The sequence below is a fragment of the Leucoraja erinacea genome, chromosome 4, assembly GCF_028641065.1.
Source record: "Leucoraja erinacea ecotype New England chromosome 4, Leri_hhj_1, whole genome shotgun sequence".
Taxonomy (NCBI): Eukaryota; Metazoa; Chordata; class Chondrichthyes; order Rajiformes; family Rajidae; genus Leucoraja; species Leucoraja erinaceus.
Window position 1 is genome coordinate 16,794,724 of NC_073380.1, and position 24,130 is coordinate 16,818,853.

The window sequence follows — 24,130 nt, forward strand, 5'->3', positions numbered from 1 at the left end:
TTTGAAAGATTATTACTAATGCATCCACTATTTCTGGAGCTACTTCCTTAAGTACTCTGGGATGCAGCCTATCTGGCCCTGGGGATTTATCGGCCTTTAATCCATTCAATTTACCCAACACCACTTCCCGACTAACCTGGATTTCACTCAATTCCTCCAACTCCTTTGACCCGCGGTCCCCTGCTATTTCCGGCATATTATTTATGTCTTCCTTAGTGAAGATGGAACCAAAGTAGTTATTCAATTGGTCCGCCATATCCTTGTTCCCCATGATCAAATCACCTGTTTCTGACTGCAAGGGACCTACATTTGTTTTAACTAATCTCTTTCTTTTCACATATCTATAAAAACCTTTGCAGTCAGTTTTTATGTTCCCTGCCAGTTTTCTTTCATAATCTATTTTTCCTTTCCTAATTAAGCCCTTTGTCCTCCTCTGCTGGTCTCTGGATTTCTCCCAGTCCTCTGGTATGCTGCTTTTTCTGGCTAATTTGTACGCATCATCCTTCGCTTTGATACTATCCCTGATTTCCCTTGTTATCCACGGATGCACTACCTTCCCTGATTTATTCTTTTGCCAAACTGGGATGAACAATTTTTGTAGTTCATCCATGCAGTCTTTAAATGTCTTCCATTGCATATCCACCGTCAACCCTTTTAGAATTAATTGGCAGTCAATCTTGGCCAATTCACGTCTCATATCCCTCAAAGTTACCTTTTTTTAAGTTCAGAACCATTGTTTCTGAATTAACAATGTCACTCTCCATCCTAATGAAGAACTCAACCATATTATGGTCACTCTTGCCCAAGGGGGCACGTACAACAAGACTGCTAACTAACCCTTCCTCATTACTCAATATCCAGTCTAAAATAGCCTGCTCTCTCGTTGGTTCCTCTACATGTTGATTTAGATAACTATCCCGCATACATTCCAAGAAATCCTCTTCCTCAGCACCCCTGCCAATTTGATTCACCCAATCTATATGTAGATTGAAGTCACCCATTATAACTTTTGCCTTTGTCGCACGCATTTCTAATTTCCTGTCTGATACCATCTCCAACTTCACTACTACTGTTAGGTGGCCTGTACACAACACCCACCAGCGTTTTCTGCCCCTTAGTGTTTCGCAGATCTACCCATACCGATTCCACATCCTCCAAACTAATGTCCTTCCTTTCCATTGCGTTAATCTCCTCTCTAATCAGCACCGCTACCCCACCTCCTTTTGCTTTCTCTCTATCTCTCCTGAATATTGAATATCCCTGGATGTTCAGCTCCCAGCCTTGGTCACCCTGGAGCCATGTCTCCGTGATCCCAACTATATCATAATCATTAATGGCTATCTGCACGTTCAACTCATCCACCTTATTACGAATACTCCTTGCATTGAGACACAAAGCCTTCAGGCTTGTTTTTACAACGCTCTTACCCCTTATTCAATTATGTTGAAAAGTGGCCCTTTTTGATTTTTGCCCTGGTTTTGTCTGCCTGCCACTTTTACTTTTCACCTTGCTACCTATTGCTTCTACCCTCATTTTTACATCCCCCTGCCCCTCTGCTCTTGTACCCATCCCCCTGCCATATTAGTTTAAATCCTCCCTGACAGCACTGGCAAACACTCCCCCAAGGACATTGGTTCCATTTCAGCCCAGGTGCAGACCGTCCTGTTTGTACTGGTCCCACCTCCCCCAGAACTGGTTCCAATGCCCTAAAAATTTAAATCCCTCCCCCTTGCACCATTTTTCAAGCCACGTATTCATCTGCAATATCCTCCTATTACTACTCTGACTGGCCCGTGGTACTGGTAGTAATCCAGAGATTATTACCTTTGAGGCCCTACTTTTAAGTTTATCTCCTAGCTCCCTAAATTCATCTTGTAGGACCTCATCCCTTTTTTTACCTATATCGTTGGTGCCAATATGCACCACGACAACTGGCTGTTCACCCTCCCCCTCCAGAATGTTCTGCAGCCGTTCAGTGAGATCCCTGACCTTTGCACCAGGGAGGCAACATACCATCCTGGAGTCTCATTTGCGGCCGCAAAAACGCCTATCTATTCCCCTGACAATTGAATCCCCTATTACTATTGCCCTTCCACTCTTTTTCCCCCCCTCATGTGCCGCAGAGCCACCCATGGTGCCATGAACTTGGCTGCTGCTACATTCCCCTGATGAGCCATCTCCCTCAACAGTATCCAAAATGGTATACCTGTTTAGGAGGGAGATGACAGCAGGAGACTCCTGCACTACCTGCCTACTGCTTTGCTGGCTATTGGCCACCCGTTCCCTTTCTGCCCTCTTACCTTTTACCTGCGGTGTGACCAACTCGCTGTACGTGTTATCCACGACTTTCTCAGCATCGTGGATGCTCCAGTATGAATCTAACCGCAGCTCCAATCGTTCAATGCGGTCTGCCAGGAGCTGCAGCTGGACACACTTCCTGCAAACGTAGTCACCAGGGACACCGACCATATCCCTGATCTCCCACATGTTGCAGGCTGAGCAAACCACGGGGCCAATCTCCACTGACATATCTTACTCCCAAATTAACTCTATATTAAATATTAAAAAACACAAAACTTTATCCTTTAAACTTTACTAATAAATATTAGTAAATACTATACACTTAACTCACAGAATCCTTAACCTGAAGGCAGAAATGTAAAAATGTAAACCCGGGGTTGCACCCAATCAGAGGCTTCCACCAGACTCCTTCTCTGGAACGTTGCCGATTTTGGTGTCAGGTCCCTGGGCCTCTGTGAAAGCAAGCGCCGCGATGTATTTTATACTTACAGCGCAGGTACTCCTCCCCTCGCACCAACGGTTCCCTGGGCCTCTGTGAAAGCAAGCCCCGCGATGTATTTTATTTTATATGGAACGAGTTGCCAGATGAAGTAGAGGATACAGGTGCTACACCAATATTTAAAAGACATTTGGACAGGTACATGGATAGGCCAAGCATAGGCATGTGGAACTTGTGTAGATGGGGCATCTTGGTTGCATGAACAGGTTGTGCCGAAGGGTGTGTTTCCATCCTCCAATAGTTACAATGGTTACGATTGTAATTTATTTGTCACATGTATCGAGGTACAGAGAAATGCATTTTTGTGTACAGTTCAGTACAAGTATCGCTATACATCAGCACTTACAGTAGATACATCTTAGATAAGCATCTCAGATACAGTACTAGTGTACGGCAGTAATACACTGAGACGGTGTACAGAGTGTCCAGTTTGGCACCATTTACAAGTCCCCGTTGTTGTAAGTGCAGGGATCTTGATCTGATCATGAAGATCTGTTGTCCTGGCAGCATTGCAGGGACGGCCTGGCCAAGCGTGGCTGTGGTGCCCCCTGGCCAGCGCTCCACCGTTGCAGGCCGTGTCAGATCCACGTGCTCGGCCATTGAGAGCAGCGCCCGGTCCAGCCGAGCCCCAGGCTGTTGCAGGGCCACCACCAACCCACTCCCCCGTCAAGACCGTGCATTCCCTTCCACTGCCAGTTTGTCTCCAGGCCCTCCGTCCCACTCCTTCCACTAGGATTGCAGCCTAGTGGTGGGTGACTCCATTGTCTGAGGAATCGGACAGGAGATTTTGTGGCGGCAGACGAGATGCGAGGATGGTCTGTTGCCTCCCTGGTGCCAGGGTTCAGGATGTCACAAGCTGAATTCTGAACATCCTCGAGAGAGAGAGAGAAGGTGAACAGCCGGCAGTAGTTGTGCACGTAGGCACAAACAACATCAGAAAGAAAAGGAAGGAGGTTCTCCAACATGAGTTCAGAGAGTTGGGAAGAAGACTGAAAGGCCAGACTTCTAGGATGGTTACCTCTGGATTGCTTCCAGTACCTCGTGCCAGTGAGGACAGGAACAGGGAGATAGGGGATCTGAATGTGTGGTTGAGGGGCTGGAGCATGGAGCAAGGATTTAGATTTATAGACCACTGGGATCTCTTCTGGGGTAGGGGTGACCTGTACAAAAGGGATGGGTTACACCTTAACTGGAGGGGGACCGACATTCTGGTAGGCAGGTTTGCTAGGGCTACATGTGTGGGTTTAAACTAAATAGTAGGGGGGAGGGATTGACAAATTGGGAGTATAAAGATGGAGTTGAAGGGGAAGTAGCTACAGGAAAAATTACAAAAGTTTCTTGAATTAATGGAAAGGAAAGCTTGAGAATGGACAACCGAGTAAGGGTCAGGGCCAATTGTGAGGGGGGAGGTGAATACGGATGTCAAAGTACTGTATATGAATGCTCGAAGTATAAGGAATAAAGTGGACGAGCTTGAAGCTCAGTTAGAAACTGGCAAGTATGATGTTGTGGGAATTACTGAGACATGGCTGCAAGAGGGCCAGGGCTGGAAACTGAATATTCAAGGGTATACCTCCTATCGAAAAGACAGACAGGTGGGCAGAGGGGGTGGTGTTGGCCTGTTGGTGAGGAATAAAATTCAGTCCCTTCCAAGGGGTGACATTGAAACAGGAGATGTGGAGTCAGTATGGATAGAACTAAGGAATTGTAAGGGTAAAAAGATACTAATGGGACTAATCTACAGGCCCCCAAACAGTAGCCTGGACATAGGGCACAAGTTGAATCAGGAGTTAAAATTGGCATGTAGCAAAAGTAATGCTGTGGTTGTTGTGGGAGATTTCAACATGCAGGTAGACTGGGATGATCAGGTTGGTACTGGACCCCAAGAAAGGGACTTTGTAGAGTGCCTTTGTGATGGATTCTTTGAACAGCTTGTATTGGAGCCTACCAGGGAGAAGGCAATTCTGGATTTAGTGTTATGTAATGAACCGGATTTGATAAAGGACCTCGAGGTTAATGAGCCATTAGGAGGCAGTGACCATAACATGGTCAGGTTTAATCTACAATTGGAGAGGGAGAAGAGTAGATCGGAGGTGTCAGTGTTGCAGTTGAATAAAGGGGACTATGGGGCCATGAGGGAGGAGCTGGCCAAAGTTGACAGGAAAGATACACTAGCAGGAATGACAGTGGAACAACAATGGCAGGTGTTTCTAGGAATAATACAGAAGGTGCACGATCAGTTCAATCCTAGGAGGAAGAAAGATTCCAAGGGGAGAAAGGGACGACCATGGCTGACAAGGGATGTCAGGGACAGTATAAAAATTAAAGCGAAGAAGTACAACGTAGCAAAGATGAGCGGGAAGCAAGAGGATTGGGTAATGTTTAAAGAACAACAGAAGATAACCAAAAAGACAATATGGGGAGAAAAGATGAGGTACGAAGGTAAGCTAGCCAAGAATATAAAGCAGGATCGTAAACGTTTTTTAGGTATGTGAAGAGAAAAAAATTAATTAAGACCAAAGTTGGACCCTTGAAGACCGAAAAAGGTGAATTTATTATGGGGAACAAGGAAATGGCAGATGAGTTGAACAGGTACTTTGGATCTGTCTTCACTAAGGAGGACACAAACAGTCTTCCTGATATAGTAGTGGTCAGGATCTGGGGTGACAGAGGAACTGAAGGAAATACACATTAGGCAGGAAATGGTGTTGGATAGACTGATGGGATTGAGGGCTGATAAATCCCCAGGGCCTGATGGTCTGCATCCCAGGGTACTTAAGGAAGTGGCTCTAGAAATCGTGGATGCATTTTTCCAATGTTCTGTAGATTCAGGATCAGTTCCTGTGGGTTGGAGGGTAGCTAATGTCATCCCACTTTTTAAGAAATGCGGGAGAGAGAAAATGGGGAATGATTGAGTGCCTTTCATCATCAAGCCAATGCACCCATGCCCCCATTTGCAGTAATGCATTTTAATTTCAAGCCATTGCACTCAAGCCACCATCTGCAGTAAGTAGTGCCTTTCAACTTCAAGCCACATCCAAGCTTTAGAACCAATAGTAATTTTTTTGCAAGCTTTAGAAACAATAGACATTTTTTTTTGCAACCTTTAGAACCAATAGACATTTTTGTGCAAGCTTTAGAACCAATAGACATATTTTTGCAAGCTTTAGAACCAATAGACATATTTTTGCAAGCTTTAGAACCAAAGAGACATATTTTTGCAAGCTTTAGAACCAATAGACATATTTTTGCAAGCTTTAGAACCAATAGAGACATTTTTTTGCAAGTTTTAGAACCAATAAACATTTTTTGCAAGCTTTAGAACCAATAGACATATTTTTGCCAGCTTTAGAACCAATAGAGACTTTTTTTTGCAAGCTTTAGAACCAATAGACATTTTTTTTGCAAGCTTTAGAACCAATAGAGACACTTTTTGCAAGCTTTAGAACCAATAGAGACACTTTTTGCAAGCTTTAGAACCAATAGACATTTTTTTGCAAGCTTTAGAACCAATAGATATTTTTTTGCAAGCTTTAGAACCAATGGAATTTTAAAACATGGGTAAAATTATTATGTGATAAACCGATGGCGAGAATTTTAACTAATAACATGTTATCTCAAAAATTTCAACTATCAAGGGGTAATAGGCAGGGATGTGCACTGTCACCCCTGCTATTTGCCCTTATGATAGAACCCCTGGCTGAAAGTATAAGAATTCATCCAAATATTCAGGGCTATAATACCAGGGACTCAAAGAATAAAATCTCATTATATGCAGACGATATACTTTTATAACATTTTACAAAGTCAATAAACACATTCTGCAAATTTTTAGAACTTAATAGAGGACCATTTGGGTTTTTTCTGGATATAGAATAAACTGGAACAACAAGCAAAAGCAAAATCATGACATTAAAACCTCAAGAACCTACTTATTGAAGTTCCCCTTTAAAATCGCAACAACAGAAATTTTTAAATATTTGGGTACCAGATTACTAGAAAATATAAAGCATTATTTTCAATGCTAATTTCATAATTTTATTAAAACATTAAACTTAATACACATTTTAAATTTTGGAAAACACCTCAGCACCCTTATCATTATTAGGAAGAATAAATGCAATAAAAATGATCTTCCTACCACCAATTACTATACCTATTTCAGTCTATACCGGTATATATACCAAAATATTTTTTTCAAAATTAGACTAACATTACAAATTATATTTGGGGACTATAAATCACATAGAATCACAAAAAAAACATTTATGTAAACCAAAAGAGGTCAGGGGAACTGTCACTTCCGAATTTTATGTATTATTACTGGGCAGTGCATATAAGAATATGATTTATTGGTTGGATAGTTCTACCCAACAGACATTTGGATAAACCTGGAGAAGGAGGATTGCCATCCTTGTAATATAGGAACGAATCCTCTTTTCCCCCAAAAAAACTGAATAACACAATATATAAGCTCCCAGAACCCAATTATATATGGTACAATAAGAATTTGGAAAACAAATAAAATTATCTTTAAAATTAAGAAATCTATCCTTGTTAATGCCAAATGCGAATAACCCTTTATTTAAACCATCTCTTATTGATAAGACATATTTGCAATGGGAAAGTCTCCAATTAGAAGGATCAAGGGATATGTACGAAATGGGAAACCTACTATCATTCCAACAACTACAATTAAAATTTAAATTGAAAAACAACCAATATTTTAAATAAATATCTTCAGATTTGCGACTTTGTGAAAAAAATATATACAAGGATATCAAAAAGTAACTCCTGACTTATTGGAAGAACCAATGAATATTGAAGCTGACTCACAAAATTAATATCCTATTTATATAATAGTATTCTAAATATAGCCCTACCATAGACAGAGGTACTTAGAGAAGAGTGGGAACGGGAATTAATGATAAAAATTACGAAGGTTAAATCATAAAACATACCTGATATATATTCACAAATGTTCAATTAATGTAAGACATAATCTAATTCAATTTAAAATTGTACATAGATTATATTATTCAAAAACAAGATTGAACAAAATTTTATCCAAATTTATCCGCCACTTGTGATAAATGTCTAGCCCAAAAGGCAACTATAACACACTCCTTAGTTTTCCTGCTTTAAACTTTAGGATTTTAGATTTTGGAATGATATTTTTTTGAAATACTTACTTTTTTATTCAAGACAAGAATGGAACCTAATACTGAAATGATTATATTTTGGTGTAATGGAAGATGGGAATAAATTGAACACATCTCAAAATCTATTTTCCTTAACTATGGTTTAATAATAGCAAAAATTAATACGATAAATTTTGGAAGGGTACATCAATACCAACGCTTAAAATGTGGATTGCAAGTATGTTGGACACCGCTCATCTTGAGGAAATGCGATTCCTCCAAATGGATAAATCAGACCAATTCATAACGAGTTGGTCTCCATTCGTCGTTTTTTTTTTGGAATCATATGGGTGCAACACAATTGTGAAAAAATAACTGTTTCAGGACTGGACGCGGGTTGGTCAAGATTATAAATAATGATCTCCTTTTCTTTTCACTATTTTCTCTCTCAATTTTCTTCATTTACTCGTTTTCTTTCTTCACACACTATATATTTCACACCTTTCTATCCTTTACTATCTAACTTCTTTTTCTTATTCTCATCTTTTTACAATGTAACAAAAAAAAAAGAAGTTGTACATAAAATGTATTATGAAAATATATATTAGGCACTTTGGTGCCATATGACTGTACTTACTTCTAATAAAATAAAATATTTAAAAAAAAGAACCAATGGAGACATTTTTTTGCAAGATTTAGAACCAATAGACACTTTTTTTGCAAGATTTAGAACCAATAGACATTTTTCTGCAAGCTTTAGAACCAATAGACATTTTTTGCAAGCTTTAGAACCAATAGACACTTTTTTGCAAGCTTTAGAATCAATAGACACTTTTTTTGCAAGCTTTAGAACCAATAGACACATTTTGCAAGCATTGTAGAACCAAAAGAGACACTTTTTGCAAACATTTTAGAACCATTAAGGACATTTACATTTGAGTTGACATGTGTTCAGTGTTATTCACAGCTCAGAGAAACGTGACCCTCTGCCTTCCCCCATCTTGAAGAGACTGTGTGGCACACCACTTCCTGGTGTTATAGTCCCTCCCCCTGCCGCCAGCGGGGACAGCAGAGAGAATGGGGAATTTTGTAAAAACATTAATACCTCTGTCATTTTTAATCAACGGGAAAAATCCTCGGCACACATGCGGCGGAGGGGGGCTCTGATCAAGGTGGCCAAAAAATGACGGCCGTAGGTGGCGGCGTTCTCTCGGAAATCGTAGCACAAAACCGGTCAAGAACAGAGTTTTAGTAATATAGAAGATATAGATAGATGGTTATATGGTATGGAAATGACTGAAGTATAGGATTGGTCAGTGAACATTTCTAACTTTGTTGACGCCAGAAACATGGCAACATTTGTGTACTATGTATGTGAGATCTTCTGCCATATGAGTTTACTGGGTTGTATGCAAAGCAAAGCATTTCACTGTACCTAGGCACATGTGACCATAAAATATCATTGAATCATTTAAGGTACAGTCTTCTCCCTACTCAAAACAACCTTAAAACTTATTATGATCACGATCCTCAAAATATTCTCCCACTGGAACACCAGTCACATAGCCAGGCTCATTCCCCAAGTCAAGGGGAGTTGGGAAATGAACTCAATGTTCCCTTCTCAGGTTGGATTCTCAGAAAATCTCTTGGATACACCTCACAAATCTAGACCCGTCATGGTCTTTGGCACTGAGAAAGTCCCAATTAACACAGGGGAAGTTGTAGCCACCCACTAAGACAACCCTGTTTCCGAAATCTGTCCACATATCTGCTCCTCTATCTCCCACTTGCCATTGGAGGGCCTATTGTATAATCCCATTAAAGTGCTAACACCTTTCTTACTTCTGAGCTCCACCATATCGCCTTGGTGGACAAACCCTCCATTATATCCTCACTGAGTGCCGTAATGACAGTCTCAGCACAACTGCTCCACATTCCATGTCCGAAACAACAAAACCCCAGATCATTGAGGTGCTAGTCATGTCCCTCTCGCTACCACGTATCTACAATGGCCACAACATCATCATCCCAAGCACTAATCCAGTATCTAAGTTCATCTGCTTTCTCCATCATACTCCTTGCATTGAAATAAACACGCTTCAGCCCTTCAGCATGATCATATTCCTTCACCTCTCTTTGCTTGTCCTGCCTTTGAGCCTTACTGATCCTAACCATCACCTTCCCATCATTCCTTCACATTTCTGACCTACTACTCTGATTCCCACCCCCTGCCTTTCTACATTAAATCCTTCTGAGTAGCACTAGCGAAACCCTGCAAAGGATATTGGACCTCCACTCCAATTTAGATGCAACCCGTTCCTCTTTTTTTGATCATTTAGTAGGCACCCCTCGGCCATGACTGACCATGGGTGATGCATCCTGGTCGGATGCAAGCCTGGGCGATGTCATATGGAGGACAGCTTTCAGCTTTGAAGCTTTCAACCATCTCTACTTTGGCGCCGTCAGTGCAAACTGGGGTATGTGTACCGCTTCACTTGCTGAAGTCGATCACTATCCCCTTTGTCTTGCTGACATTGAGAGAAAGGTTGTTGTCTCGACACCAGGAGACATGGTTCTCAATATCCTTCCTGTACTCCGTATCATCATTATCTGATATCTGACCCAGAATGGTACAGCTTTATGTCTCACTGAAACAGTACAGAAGGCCGTAGACTAATGGGTCAGAGTGGGATTGTGATGGAGAATTAATGTGGAGGGCAATGGGAAGCTTAATGTTCTCCCTGCAGATTAAATGCAGGTGTTCTGCAAAACAATCACCTGCGTCAAACCAAACCTCCGTTTGGTTTCTCTAATCTGGAGAAGCCGCGTTGTCAACACCAAATGCACTACATTCGATTGGAAGAAGTGCACATGAATTGCCCCATCACCTGGAGTTTGCAATGGAAAGTGTTGTAAGAAAGGGAGACTCCCTGGGAAGAACAGAAAGGAACAAGCCGTTGCAACGGGAATGGTCTCTGTGAAATGCAGAAAAGGAAGAAGCGGGGAAGGGGTGTCTGGTGGAGGAGTCTGTTTTAAGGTGGTGGAAATTGCAGAGGCTGGAGGGGCGGAAGGTGAATACAAGGGGAGCCGTATCCTTGTCCTGGAGAGAAGGAATGGCTGAGGTTTTGGGTCGAGACCCTTCTTCAGACTGACTCCAGCATTCTGTGTCTGTCTTTAGTGTAAACCAGCATCTGCAGTTCTTTCCTACACATGTATCCTTGTCCTGTGACGGTGGAGAGCAGAGGTATGGAAAATGGATGTGATGTGGTCAAGCACTTTGTTAACACTGAAAGACCAAGTTCAACAAGAAGGAAGTCGTCTTAGAGACACTTGAAGGAAAAGTCTTGTCATTGGAGCAAATGTGGAGAGAAAGGCACTAAAATGGAATATAGGAAAATGGATTAGGGTTTACACTTGTCCTCGGGTAAGGTGGGACAAATGGTAGTCAGTAGAATTGTAGCTAGCCTAGTGATGGCGAGGGGTCAAGGAAAGAGCGTTCACGTCGTGGCCCCGTTTCCACCAATCTTTCCACCACCACGCACAAGAAGCACAAGAAGTGCAAGACGCCATTGTATGCAGATGCTGAGAAGTGTGTTCGGCTCAGGCTGAACAATTTCTAATCTTGTGTTGTGTGTCACAGCTCAGGAGACGTTCCATAGTCTGGAATCGCAATCTGCCATACAAGAGGACATGACTCAAACAAGAGGACATGACTTCAGAATTAAGGGACAGAAGTTTAGGGGTAATATGAGGGGGAACTTCTTTACGCAGAGAGTGGTAGCGGTGTGGAATGAGCTCCCAGAGGAAGTGGTGGAGGCAGGTTCATTGGTATCATTTAAAAATAAATATGGATGAGAAGGGAATGGAGGGTTATGGTATGAGTGCAGGCAGGTGGGACTAAGGGGAAAAAAAATTGTTCGGCACGGACTTGTAGGGCCGAGATGGCCTGTTTCCGTGCTGTAATTGTTATATGGTTATATGGTTATATCTTCAGTATAGCCCACTTCAGCTTGCTCGATTTGCTCCTTCCCATGCCCGTCCGCAGTCTGTTGAGACTGTGCCAGGTTATCCACTTTAAGGCTGAAAGCCACTGCATCTTAGTTTATTTTTGATAAGATCTTAGGTGAAAAGCTGATATTTTACCATTATGGAAGCTTTAATGGATTAGGGATAAATGTCTAAAATTTCCTGATTTTAAATTGTCTGACAATAATCTTAGTGTCTGTAATAACGTAAAATATCTAGGGCATTTTATTACAGAACAAATTACAGATGATGAGGATATTTATAGGCAACGACACATGCTGTATGTACAGGCGAATATTCTCTTGTGTAAGTTTGGTGCGTGTGCAGATGTGGTGAAGATGTCGCTGTTTAGAGCATACTGCGCACCAGTCTATACTGCGCACCTGTGGTCGAACTATGGAAAGACAAGTTTGCAGAGACTAAAGGTGTCATATAATGATGCCATGAGAACACTGCTAAGGAAACCTAGATGGTGTAGTGCTAGTAACATGTTTGTGGCTGCAGGAGTCAGTACATTAGAAGCTATCCTAAGAAATCATATGTATAAATTCATCTGCAGGATAAATGACTCTAAAAATGTAATTATTGTGGCCTTGTCAAACATAAGGTTTAGCACTACACGCTACGAATCCCAGTTGTGGAGACACTGGTATCGTTGTCTTGTTGTAGGACATTGATCATTCTTTTTATTCTGGATTTTAATTCATGTATTGTGGTTTTTTTAACATATATTTTATGTGATATACTAACATTTTATATGTACTTTATGATGTTTTTAATATGCAATGCATTTTTATGTAATGTTGCCCCTTGTCTGGATGTTTAGTTTGAAATAAATAAAGTTTATTCATTTCAGTGTGATTAGTAAAAAAAACTGCCTGATTTATTAAATTCCTTATTGTAACTTGCAGCATGCCCCGTTCAAATTAGAAAACTTTCACCAAGAGTTGCTGGATATACAAGTTGATGATGCTGCAATGAAAACAATAGGCCTCCTGAGGCCCCAGAGAACAATGCAACAAACAGAACATCTCCCTGACAAACGAGATTTAAGGCTTGACAAATAAACAAAAGGATGACTAAGATAGAGGATGAATTCTCTTGAATTAAAATTAAAACTCTCTTGAGTTTAAACTCGTTGGAGAATTAAAACTCGTTGTGGAAGTCCAGAACAAGGGGTCACAGTTTAAGGATCAAGGGGAAATCTTTTAGGACTGAGACGAGAAAAACATTTTTCACACAGAGAGTGGTGAATCTCTGGAATTCACTGCCACAGAATGTAATTGAGGCCAGTTCATTGGCTATATTTAAGAGTGAGTTAGATGTGGCCCTTGTGGCTAAAGGGATCAGGGGGTATGGAGAGAAGGCAGGTACAGGATACTGGGTTGGATGATCAGCCATGATCATATTGAATGGTGGTGCAGGCTCGAAGGGCCGAATGGCCTACTCCTGCACCTATTTTCTATGTTTCTATGAATTAAAATGGACAAATTCAATGTCAGATAAAGTGGAGAACAATAATTTAAAAGAAAGTAAAGAGAAAAAGGAAAGTAAGGCAAGTTTCAAATTTGCCATTTAAAAAAATCTCTGAAACCAATTTGTACCCGAAGGAAAGAGACTTTACATTTTGTATAGTTACTTTCTGAACAAGGGAGGATAATTAAAAAATCATTAACAATCATATTTTAAAAGATTATTTAAGTTCATAATTATTTGTTTTCACTTCGGCTGATGGTTTATTGGGCAATTAATTTGCTAAAAGACAAATAGAGATTAACAGAAATTGCGTCAGAAGGAATTGCAGATGCTGGTTTAAACCAAAGATAGGCACAAAATTGTCTGTTCCTAAAATATGTTGTTATAAGAGATAAGAACAGAATTAGGCCATTCGCCCCATCAAGTCTACTCCACCATTCAATCAAGGCTCATCATCTCTCCTTCCTAACCCCATTCTTCTGCTTTCTCCCTCTGACAACCGCACTTAAGCAGTTAGGTTCTGCCGCCTAAATTTTGTGCACCTTAGGTTAGGTCAACATTTATCATATAATTAAGTTTTGAATTGTGATGTTATATGAATATTTTTCTCTTCCATAGATGAAGTGGTGAAGTGGTGGGCCTGATCTCAGACAACGATGAAAAGGCCTACCGGGGAGGTGGCTGATCTAGCACTCTGGTGCCAGGATAACAGCCTCCTCTTGAACATCAAAAAAACGAAGGAGCTGATCATGGACTTTAGGAGGGCACATCATCCGAGGAAGTACACTCCATTGAGTATAAATGGGGATCCTGTGGATAGGGTGAACTGTTTTAAATATCTGGGAGTCCACATTTCTGAGGATATGACATGGGCATCACATGCCTCAGCACTCGTGAGGAAGGCAAGGCAGCGCCTTTACCACCTCAGGCAATTGAGGAAATTCAGAGTGTCTCCGAGGATCCTCCAGTGCTTCTATGCAGCGGTGGTGGAAAGCATCTTGTCTGGTAACATTACCATCTGGTTTGGGAATTGTTCTGCCAAGGACAAGAAGGCTCTGCAGAGAGTAGTGCGTTCGGCCGAACGCACTATGGGAACTTCACTCACCCCCCTGCAGGAACTATACAACAGGAGGTGCAACTCCAGAGCAAACAAAATCATGAGAGACCCTTTCCACCCCTGCAACGGACTGTTCCAGCTGCTACGGTCAGGCAAACGCCTCCATTGCCATGCGATGAGAACGGAGAGGTTGAGAAGGAGTTTCTTCCCAGAGGCAATTCGGACTGTAAACGCCTATCTCACCAGGGACTAACTGTACAGAACGTTTTTCCTTCTATTATTTATTATGTAAAAGAATATGTGTGTTATGATTGTGTTTATAATTTGTTTGGTTGTTTTGTTGTTTGTCTTTTGCACAAAAAATCCGCGAGCATTGCCACTTTCATTTCACTGCACATCTCGTATGTGTATGTGACAAATAAACTTGACTTGACGAGTTACCGAGGTTACTGCTTGACTCTAAGACACCGCCAGAGGGAGCGTGTGCTCGCTTAAAACTCACTGCGACCTGTTGATTATGTCTAACTAAAATATTGGTGGTTCGATAGAAAAAATGTTATGCGTTCATATTTGAATTGAATCAGGTTACACAAAATAAGTAAATCAACAAGTCCGATTTCATTTTACTACATGGCCACAGTTACATTTCATGGCAGTAAACATGTTGCTGCAATGTTTAACTAAATGGATGGGTGCGATTCCAAAAACATTTTAAATCCCCTTGTATCAATGACAAATACGCTAAATTAAAGGACTAATCGTTTCCAACTACAGAAATTCTGACAAGAATTTAAACAGAAAGGTGTGTCGTTTGGATTCCGTCTGAAGAAGGGTCTCGACCCGAAATGTCACCTATCCCTTTTCTCCAGAGATGCTGTCTGACCCGCTGAGTTACTCTAGCTTTTTGTGTTTATCTTCGGTTTAAACCAGTACCTGCAGTTCCTTCCTATACATCATTTGCTTAATGTTAATCGCCTTTTGGAAAATCACAGAGAAAGATCGACAAGGAGGCAGATCATAGTGTGGGTGATTTTTCTGGTGTAAATCTATTGGGGGCGCACATTCCTTGGCTGCCCCAAGAGATTTACACATTCCTTGTAAACCTTGCTATCCCTGGAATTTGCAGTGTACACTTCTTCCCTCTAGAGTTCAGGAACTGCGTGGCTGGGCAGACTGCTGTTGTCATGTGTCTCGCGGAAAAAAACTAGTACTCAGCTGCTTCAACACTTTGATTTAGCGCTGTGAGAATGCAAGGTTTTTCCTTGATGAACGAACCTTAGTTGATGTTCACAGCTCCTCAGCACCGAAGGTTCTTCGGTCAGTTGGGTCCGCCTCTTCCCAACTTTCGATACCTTTCAAACTTTCGGTCAAATGTTGCCGGGGGTTTGAGACGGGTATCGAATTAAATAGGATGGCGTCCTTCGGGAGACACCGCCTGTATCGGGTTAGGTGTGAGTTTGGCCTTCAATCGATTAGCCTGTATAAATGGCACATTCGCGCCAGATATCCATCTGTCTCCCGCGCACCTTTGACCGTCAGTGCGTATGGTCCCCATTCATAAATGAAGAATGCCCATGTTTCTGCAGCGCCTTGCACATCCGCAGGATGCCCTAAAGCATTGGACCATCACCTCTAAAGTGTAGGCATCCGTGATTTACGAAAACGTCTCAAACCAAATTGCCTTCAGCAAGGTGGCGCTGAAATCTGCGTTAGTATAATGTCTCTACTAAATACGGGGATGGCGGTGATAAATAAGCACAGCTTTTAATTCTGCGCGACCTTTGGCAAACAGATCGAAAGACATAAACTGGAAAAAGGGTACCGCCAAAGTTAACAATGGACGATATTAGTAACATCTGAAGAAGGGTTTCGACCCGAAACGTTGCATATTTCCCTCTCTCCATAGATGCTGCCTCACCCGCTGAGTTTCTCCAGCATTTTTGTCTACCTTCGAATTTCCAGCATCTGCAGTTCCTTCTTAAACTTTTTGTCTACCCCTGATATTACATGGGTGGGATAATTGCACCGCATTTTGGGTTATCACACAAATGTATTACAGGTTCCAACAAGTGGTATATTCTGAAATAATCGTCGAGTTCCCAGTCATGAAATAAACCTGGATTAAATAAAACACTCAATAATTTAACCATGAAACCACCAGATAACAATAAAACTCCACATGGTTCCTTCATGTTATTGCAGGAAGGACATCTGTTGACCCTACCTCGTTTAGGTGACGCTTCGGGTCAAGACCCTTTTTCAGATCTCGACCCGAAACGTCACCTATGCCTTCTCTCCGGAGATGCTGCCTGTCCCGCTGAGTTACTCCAGCTTTTCGTGTCTATCTTCGGTTTAAACCAGCATCTGAAGTTCCTTCCCGCACGACGCAACCTGGTTTGGTCTGTGTGTGACTTCGGATGTACCAACGCAGTTGATTCTTAACAGCCTCCTTAATCCGGGGCGGGGGCATTCACAGAGGAACAAAACATACTGGCATTGCCCCGATGCCCACGTCTGGTGAACGAATAAAGAAACGGAACCGTCTGACAGAAAAGGGGTGCCAGAGACAGATTTTTTCCCCCCAAGATGTAATGGTTTAGTGATTTTCAATAGACTAATTATTAGTCCTTGGCCATAGATGACATGTTTTATTAATGCAACCTAACCTGGCGTTGTGTAGTTCGTGCCTTAAGCCATAACCCTAATAATTCTGCAATTGGTTTTAATGTTTAAACCTAAGACACAGCCAGATCTTTTAGAGTTAGATTAATTTATTGTTAGGATACACTGAAATCCCCTGTTCGCATGAAGCCCACAGAGTGCAAGGTGTACATGATGGCTACAGCAATGGATACAGCGCCGAATGCAAAACAGCAGAATGGTGCGAAAATTGTAGTGCAGTCTGAATTAGTGCAAAAAAAAAAACCCAAACCCCCCCAAATTAATCTAATATCAACCATATCAATAACCCCCACAAAGGGTAAAGACAACCTCAAAACGAATATTTTCTGGAGGGCACGAGATATTTTTCCAATAATTTTATCAATGCAGTCTATAAAATATCGATTGTCATGGGTAATACTTTTTAAAAATATACTCAGGCGCCCATTAGGACACTTTTCGGTTTCTTATTAATACAATGAGATTCTATAAAGCTTATGTTGGACACCTGTTATATCTGTTTTTACATTCCCGTTCGGGAAGTGTGGGAAATAACCAACAAATCCCCTAAACGCAACCTCAGTCTAAAGAAGGGTTTCGGCCCGAAACGTTGCCTATTTCCTTCGCTCCATAGATGCTGCCTCACCCGCTGAGTTTCTCGAGCATTTTTGTCTACTTGATCCGAACAAGTTCAATTCTTGATATATTTTCGAACGTGTTTAAGAAGATTCATTCTCAATTCTGGCGGAAGAGTTTCGACCTGATACGTTTCTCCTTCTTGTGTGCTGAGTGTCTGCATCTTGTTGTACTTGTAGTGTAATCCTTGTGTGTGTGTGTGTGTGTGTGTGTGTGTCGGGTCTGCCTGCCTGGGGGGGGGGGGAGAAGAGGCCGAGTTCATTTGTTTATAGCAACAAAAACGGCGGGTCGGTCTGCAAAGGGTTCACGACGTGAAACGTCAGCTGCCCATTGCCATCCACAGATGCTGCCTGACTTGGCGAGTTCCCCCAACACTTTGTGTTCTGCTCAAATTCCCAGCATCTATTTACTCTAGTGTCTTTCTTGTTTTGTCAATAGATTTGTAGTCCTGTTAAAGTGTTAATCCTTAAATCAACCTGTTAATGTAATGTATTTAAGAAGGAACTGCAGATGCTGGAAAATCGAAGGTACATAAAAATACTGGAGAAACTCAGCGGGTGCAGCAGCATATATGGAGCGAAGGAAATAGGCAACGTTTCGGTCCGAAACCCTTCCGAAACCAGTTAATATAATGCATATTGAAGTGGAATGGCTTCCTGAAGTTCAACAACAGCAGAATATATTTGGACCGAAAATGGCCATGAAAGAACAAGGCAACCTGGGCATAAAGCAGTGCGTGTAGTTAGGAACTGCAGATGCTGCTTTGCACCGAAGATAGACACAACAAGCTGGGAGTAACTCAGCGGGACAGGCAGCGTCTCTGGAGAGAAGGAATCGGTGACGTTTCGGGTCGAGGCCCTTCTTCAAACTGAGAGTCAGGGGAGATGGGGACTCCGAGATAGTTAGTACCGAATATAGACACAAAAAGCTGGAGAAAGGCAGCATCACTAGAGAGACGTAATGGGTGACGTTTCGGGTGGAGACCCTTCTTCAGACTAGTTAGGGATGAGGGAAACGCGAGATATAGACGATGATGTAGAGAGATATAGAACCATGAATGAAAGTTATGCAAAAAAAGTAACGATGATAAAGGAAACCGGCCATCGTTAGCTGTTGGGTGAAAACGAGAAGCTGGTGCGGTTTAAGTGTGTGTGTGTGTGTGTGTGGGGGGGGGGGGGGGGGATAGAGAGAGAGGGAAAGCAAGGATTACTTGAAGTTAGATAAGTCAATATTCATACCGTTGGGTTGTAAGACGTCCAGGCGAAATATGAGGCGCTGTTCCTCCAATTTGCGTTGGATCTCTGATAGTGGAGGAGGCCCAGGATGGAAAGGTCAGTGTGGGAATGGGAGGGGGAGTTGAAGTGTTTTACCAAAAGGAGTGAAGCTTGCGCGGCCTTCTCGGTCATCACAAAGCGATCACTATGTGTCTCTTTCCGCGGGTACTGCCTGACTCGACAAATGTTCCATGCATTCTCCGTTTCGGTTAAGGAATTTGATGTGATTGACTCAGAATGGATAAAACACCAATGGGACCCGAAGAGCAATTCATTATTTTGATTCCGATTTTCATCGCCGGGAAGGGTTTTAAATACTGCTTTAACACGTGGACCGCGTGACTCCATTCATATACTTAAAGCTGTTTTTTTCTTTGAGGTGTTCCATCTAGTAAATATTTATTCTAAGAAACATTTCGTATATAAACCGAAGATAAACATTAAACCAGAAACGAGATGGAAATGCACACACACACACATACTCACTAATAATAAATTTTAAAAAGTGTGAAATCCTCGCCTGTTTATTTTACTCGATGTTAAAGAAAGTAGTTGTGTAGCAAACACGATTGGTCTTGTATGCTGAATCAGTGCTAGTTATTTGATGTGAGATGCGACCCCCATATTGCTCAGGTATTCCAGGCGTTATCTGACGTCCGCGGGACTTTCAGGCGCCTTTGTACTTCTAGGTTCAAACACGCACAAGGACCTATGCGTTCCTCCCAAATCTCCATTACTTACTGGTGCTGGTTGCGGTTAAAGAGGATGCTGCTGAACGTTCTTCGAGCATGAAGCTCGTGTGCTAGATACAGATGGTGCGGGTTGGAAACGGCACAGACCAGGAAACATTAGGGAAGATTAATGATTGAGGCAAAGTAAAGAAAATTGGCGAAATCGATGTCATGCCATTTGAACCGCGGCACACCCGTGCGTGCTGGTTTGAAACATGAACCATTGGAGAAACATCAAGGAAACGGCACCTCGCATTCCCAGAGTTTGCCTGTTAACATTGTCGGTTCCATTGCCTATCTCCCCCATCCCATAACATAGTTGCATATACAACTCAATTCTTTCTACAATAGTTTTATTTTACCCCATTTGAAACCTCGAGTGTGCGCGGTCACTTCAGGACTCTCGTTTCCTCGCTTCTCTGTTCCTCTCTCGCCACACTTCGAATTCCACTTTTGGTGAATATGTTATTTTCTTTTTTCCCCAAATCTCACCTTTCCCCGTTGTAATTACTTCGTTTACTTTCTATCCCTGACTTTCAAACTCCTTACTCTTAACTTTTGTTGCCTAACTTCAGCGAGCCTTCTCTCTCTCTCCCTCTCGCAAACTTTCGTTCTCAAACTTCATTCTGTTGTGAAGTTCTCAGCTCATTCATTCGCCTCTTCCATCCGTCTCCACATCCCTCCCCCTCCCCCCCTAGCTTCATTCCTTCAACTTTCTGCTGTTAAAGTGAACTCTCTGCAGCATCGCAGGAGCAGCCTCCCGGTCAGACAGTGGGCCGGGTCCGGGGGGGAGGGGAGGGGAGGGGGGGTGTCAGGCTGCCCGGGAGGGGAGCGGGTCGGGTGGGTGGGGGTGTGTGTGTGGGAGGCCGGCCAGTGACAGGACCGGCTTGAGGGAGAGCGGGAGTAGCGAGTGTCAGGCCGGCCTGGGACAGGAACGGGTTGGGGGAGCAAGTGAGTGGAGCCGGGACAGGAGCGGGTCGGGGCGGGGGGAGTGAGGGAGTGGGGCCGGGACAGGAGCGGGTCGGGGGGAGTGAGTGAGTGGGGCCGGGACAGGAGCGGGGGGAGTGAGTGAGTGGGGCCGGGACAGGAGCGGGTCGGGGCGGGGGGGGAGTGAGTGAGTGGGGCCGGGACAGGAGCGGGTCGGGTCGGGGGGAGTGAGTGAGTGGGGCCGGGACAGGAGCGGGTCGGGGCGGGGGGAGTGAGTGGGGCCGGGACAGGAGCGGGTCGGGGCGGGGGGAGTGAGTGAGTGTGGGGCCGGGACAGGAGCGGGGGGGAGTGAGTGAGTGGGGCCGGGACAAGAGCGGGTCGGGGGGGGGGGAGTGAGTGAGTGGAGCCGGGGCAAGAGCGGGACAGGAGCGGGGGGAGTGAGTGAGTGGGGCCGGGACAAGAGCGGGGGGAGTGAGTGAGTGGGGCCGGGACAGGAGCGGGTCGGGGCGGGGGGAGTGAGTGAGTGGGGCCGGGACAGGAGCGGGGGGAGTGAGTGAGTGGGGCCGGGACAGGAGCGGGTCGGGGCGGGGGGAGTGAGGGAGTGGGGCCGGGACAGGAGCGGGTCGGGGCGGGGGGAGTGAGTGAGTGGGGGCCGGGACAGGAGCGGGTCGGGGGGGGGGGAGTGAGTGAGTGGGGCCGGGACAGGAGCGGGTCGGGGCGGGGGGAGTGAGTGAGTGGGGCCGGGGAAGGAGCGGGTCGGGGGGGGGGGAGTGAGTGAGTGGGGCCGGGACAGGAGCGGGTCGGGGCGGGGGGAGTGAGTGAGTGGAGCCGGGGGCGGGAGAGTCAGACTGACAGCCCGACTCGTGGGCCCTCATTGGCCCAGGAGCAGGCAGCGAGGCTCGGCCGGGCCGCTGGCTTGTGTGAAAGCCCCACTTTGTTGCAGGGGGGTGGTTTTCCTTTTCAATAAATAAGTATTTGATTTGCGAGCGGGGTGCCGAGGTCAGCGACTCTTCACACTGTGGCGCTGGAGGAGCGCGCTCGGCGATCGCAGGACTGCAGCTCGCAGCCGGTAAGTGTTTCTTCGTGGGGCATCCGTTCGGATCCCCCTCCACGGACACAAGCCTCCCCCTGAAACTGCTGCAAGTTGTGCATGTTTGCAGCGCGCCCGCGTACCTCCATCCACTCTGCCGGGCGGGCCCAGGCTCCGGCATCACTCCGGGCTTGCGGGACACTCACTTGGGGAAGTTTTTTTTGTTTCCCACTCAGGGAATTTCAGGGAGACTTTTTTGGCAAACTTTCTCTCAGGAGGTTTCTCAGTCCGTCCTCGTCCTCGTCCTCGTCCTCGTCCTCCTCCTTCCCCTCCCCCTCCTCCTCTCCCGCCGAGATTTGTTTTCTTTTCAAGAAGCGGCGAGGCCGTCACTGGGGGAGCGGTTTCTCTCTCTCCCTCTCCCTCCTCCCTCCTCCTCCGGGACTGGCAGCTCGGCAACTTTGCGGACAAACCGCAACGGACGCGGGAGGAGGGAGCGTTTCCCACTCACACCGTCAGACTGTGGCGCGCATCCCGGGTTGACTTTCTGCGCTGTTTTTGTCTGCTTGCAGACATGTTTTCCCTCCTAGAAGTTGCTTTTGACCAAATGAAGAGGAATTAGAGGAGGGAGGGAGGAGGAGGAGGGGGGTCCTACATGCCCCAGTGGAGCGGGCGGGAGGATGAATCGCGTTTCCACTTTAGGCTAAAGTTTAGCGCTCCGTCTGAAAACTCGAAGAGGAACGAGAAGCAGAGTTTGGCTGAATCCCCCGAGCTGTGTGTGTGTGTGTGTGTGGATGTGTGCCAGCCTGCGTGTGTATGTGTAAAACATTTTATAACAAGTTGCTTCCAGCTGTTCAACAGATCGCGTCTGCCAGCGAAACTCTGCGCTGGGACCATTGGCTCACTGGAGGGGCTGTGAACCGCCTTTTTTTTTTGAGTGCGGCATTGATTCGGGAGACACAGTCCATTTCAGTGCGAGTTATTTTTCCTTTGATTTATACGAAGCGAACTGAACAGCGCAAATAATGTGAAGTAAAGGTGTGGGGATGAGTTTTAATTCTCGGCATCTCTCTGGTAGTCTAACGTACACCGAGTCCAGGGAGCAAATCTTGAATGGCATTTAAACCAAATTAGTAAAAGTTCCCAAAGTTTCCTGCAGGAATTAAAGGCCTTCAATTCAAAAACATGCAGACATATTTTAGCTGGTTCCAGACAAAGTGGGGCAGAACGAGTCTAATTTGTCGAATCGCACCTCCTTTCGTCATTGAATCGGATTGAGGCCGGAATGGGTTCATTTTAAAGAAAGTATCGCTGAATGTGACACCCCCAGTATGTTGCCTCCAGTATTTGCATGGTAATTGAAACCCGCCAAATACTTATGTAAATTAAAGTTGAGGTTTTTAATAATTCAGGCATTATTTCTCTTCTGGAAATTAAGGATTTGCAGCTGTATTAATGTCCGTTGAATGAGTTGCAGTGTCTCCCAAGGAGAAGAATATTTGTAAATTCCTATAATTTAGTTGTCAATTGCCGCCAGCCCCCCCCCCCCCCTTTCCAACGTGTACACATTTTTACCATGATGTTCTCAATTTAATTGCACCAGGAGGGTAATGCGAAGTGGCAGTTACCAAATTGCAGCTGTTTCTTGCCTGTAAAATAGAATGATGTTTCTGGATTCTGGTTAGGGCAGTAATTTCATTGAATACCGTGATCACGTTTTAGTTTCGGGATGTTTACGCCAGAAGATCCCCCAAATCATCTCCTTTTGCATAACTGTTCTTAATTCTTGAATACAAGATCCCATTTGCGCAGTTGGTCGCACTCCCGTGATTTAAATATAAATGCTTTAAAGACAAATATTTTGCTCATGCTGCCAGTTGTAATTGGTAATGGATTACAATAACATTCTTTTAAAACATTCTTCATTTTGTACACTCAACCACAAGGAATTTCCCAAATACCAGCAATGTGTTTGCTCACTGTTTTTAGGTTGACATGTTCAAAATAAAATAATTCAGTGTGGCTGGCTCTTGTTAGCTTATAGGTGAAATATCTCTTTCAGGTCTTCTGATATGGTTATGGTTTAATTATAACGCGTTCAGTATGGCCACGAATAAGTGAGATTCTTTTATGATTTTCTTCCACTTTCATTGATTTTGTTTTGTGCTTCTTTGAAATATACCAGTAGTCCAGGGAAGGAGCAAAACCAGAATTTTACACTTTGATGGCTTTGTCTTTGATATCTTGACAGCAAAAGGCTACAATTGCTTTATATAGCACAATCAGTAACATAGGGCAGCAGACGAGTGAGTGCCTTGGTGCATTTGTGTTTAAGTGCAGAAGAAAAAGTGATGATGGGCAGCATGGGTTCTTA

General features: G+C 44.0%; 2 protein-coding genes across 4 annotated transcripts in view; one reads left to right on the forward strand and one right to left on the reverse strand.

Moving 5' to 3' along the window:
- Nucleotides 1–21,923, reverse strand: part of fbxl2 (F-box and leucine-rich repeat protein 2) — a 144,832-nt gene extending 122,909 nt beyond the window's left edge. Inside the window, exon 1 of the mRNA XM_055633817.1 lies at nucleotides 21,903–21,923. Coding sequence (XP_055489792.1) covers nucleotides 21,903–21,908 — 6 coding nt within the window. The 5' untranslated portion in view covers nucleotides 21,909–21,923. The remainder of the gene's footprint in view (nucleotides 1–21,902) is intronic.
- Nucleotides 19,044–24,130, forward strand: part of LOC129696187 (transcriptional activator GLI3-like) — a 360,260-nt gene continuing 355,173 nt past the window's right edge. For 2 of the 3 annotated variants that reach the window (XM_055633813.1, XM_055633812.1), the window contains exon 1: nucleotides 21,574–21,798. The gene's annotated coding sequence lies outside the window, so the exon portion shown is untranslated. Of the gene's footprint in view, nucleotides 19,129–21,573; nucleotides 21,799–24,130 lie in introns of those variants that run through there. The other variant, XM_055633815.1, reaches the window with a different exon arrangement.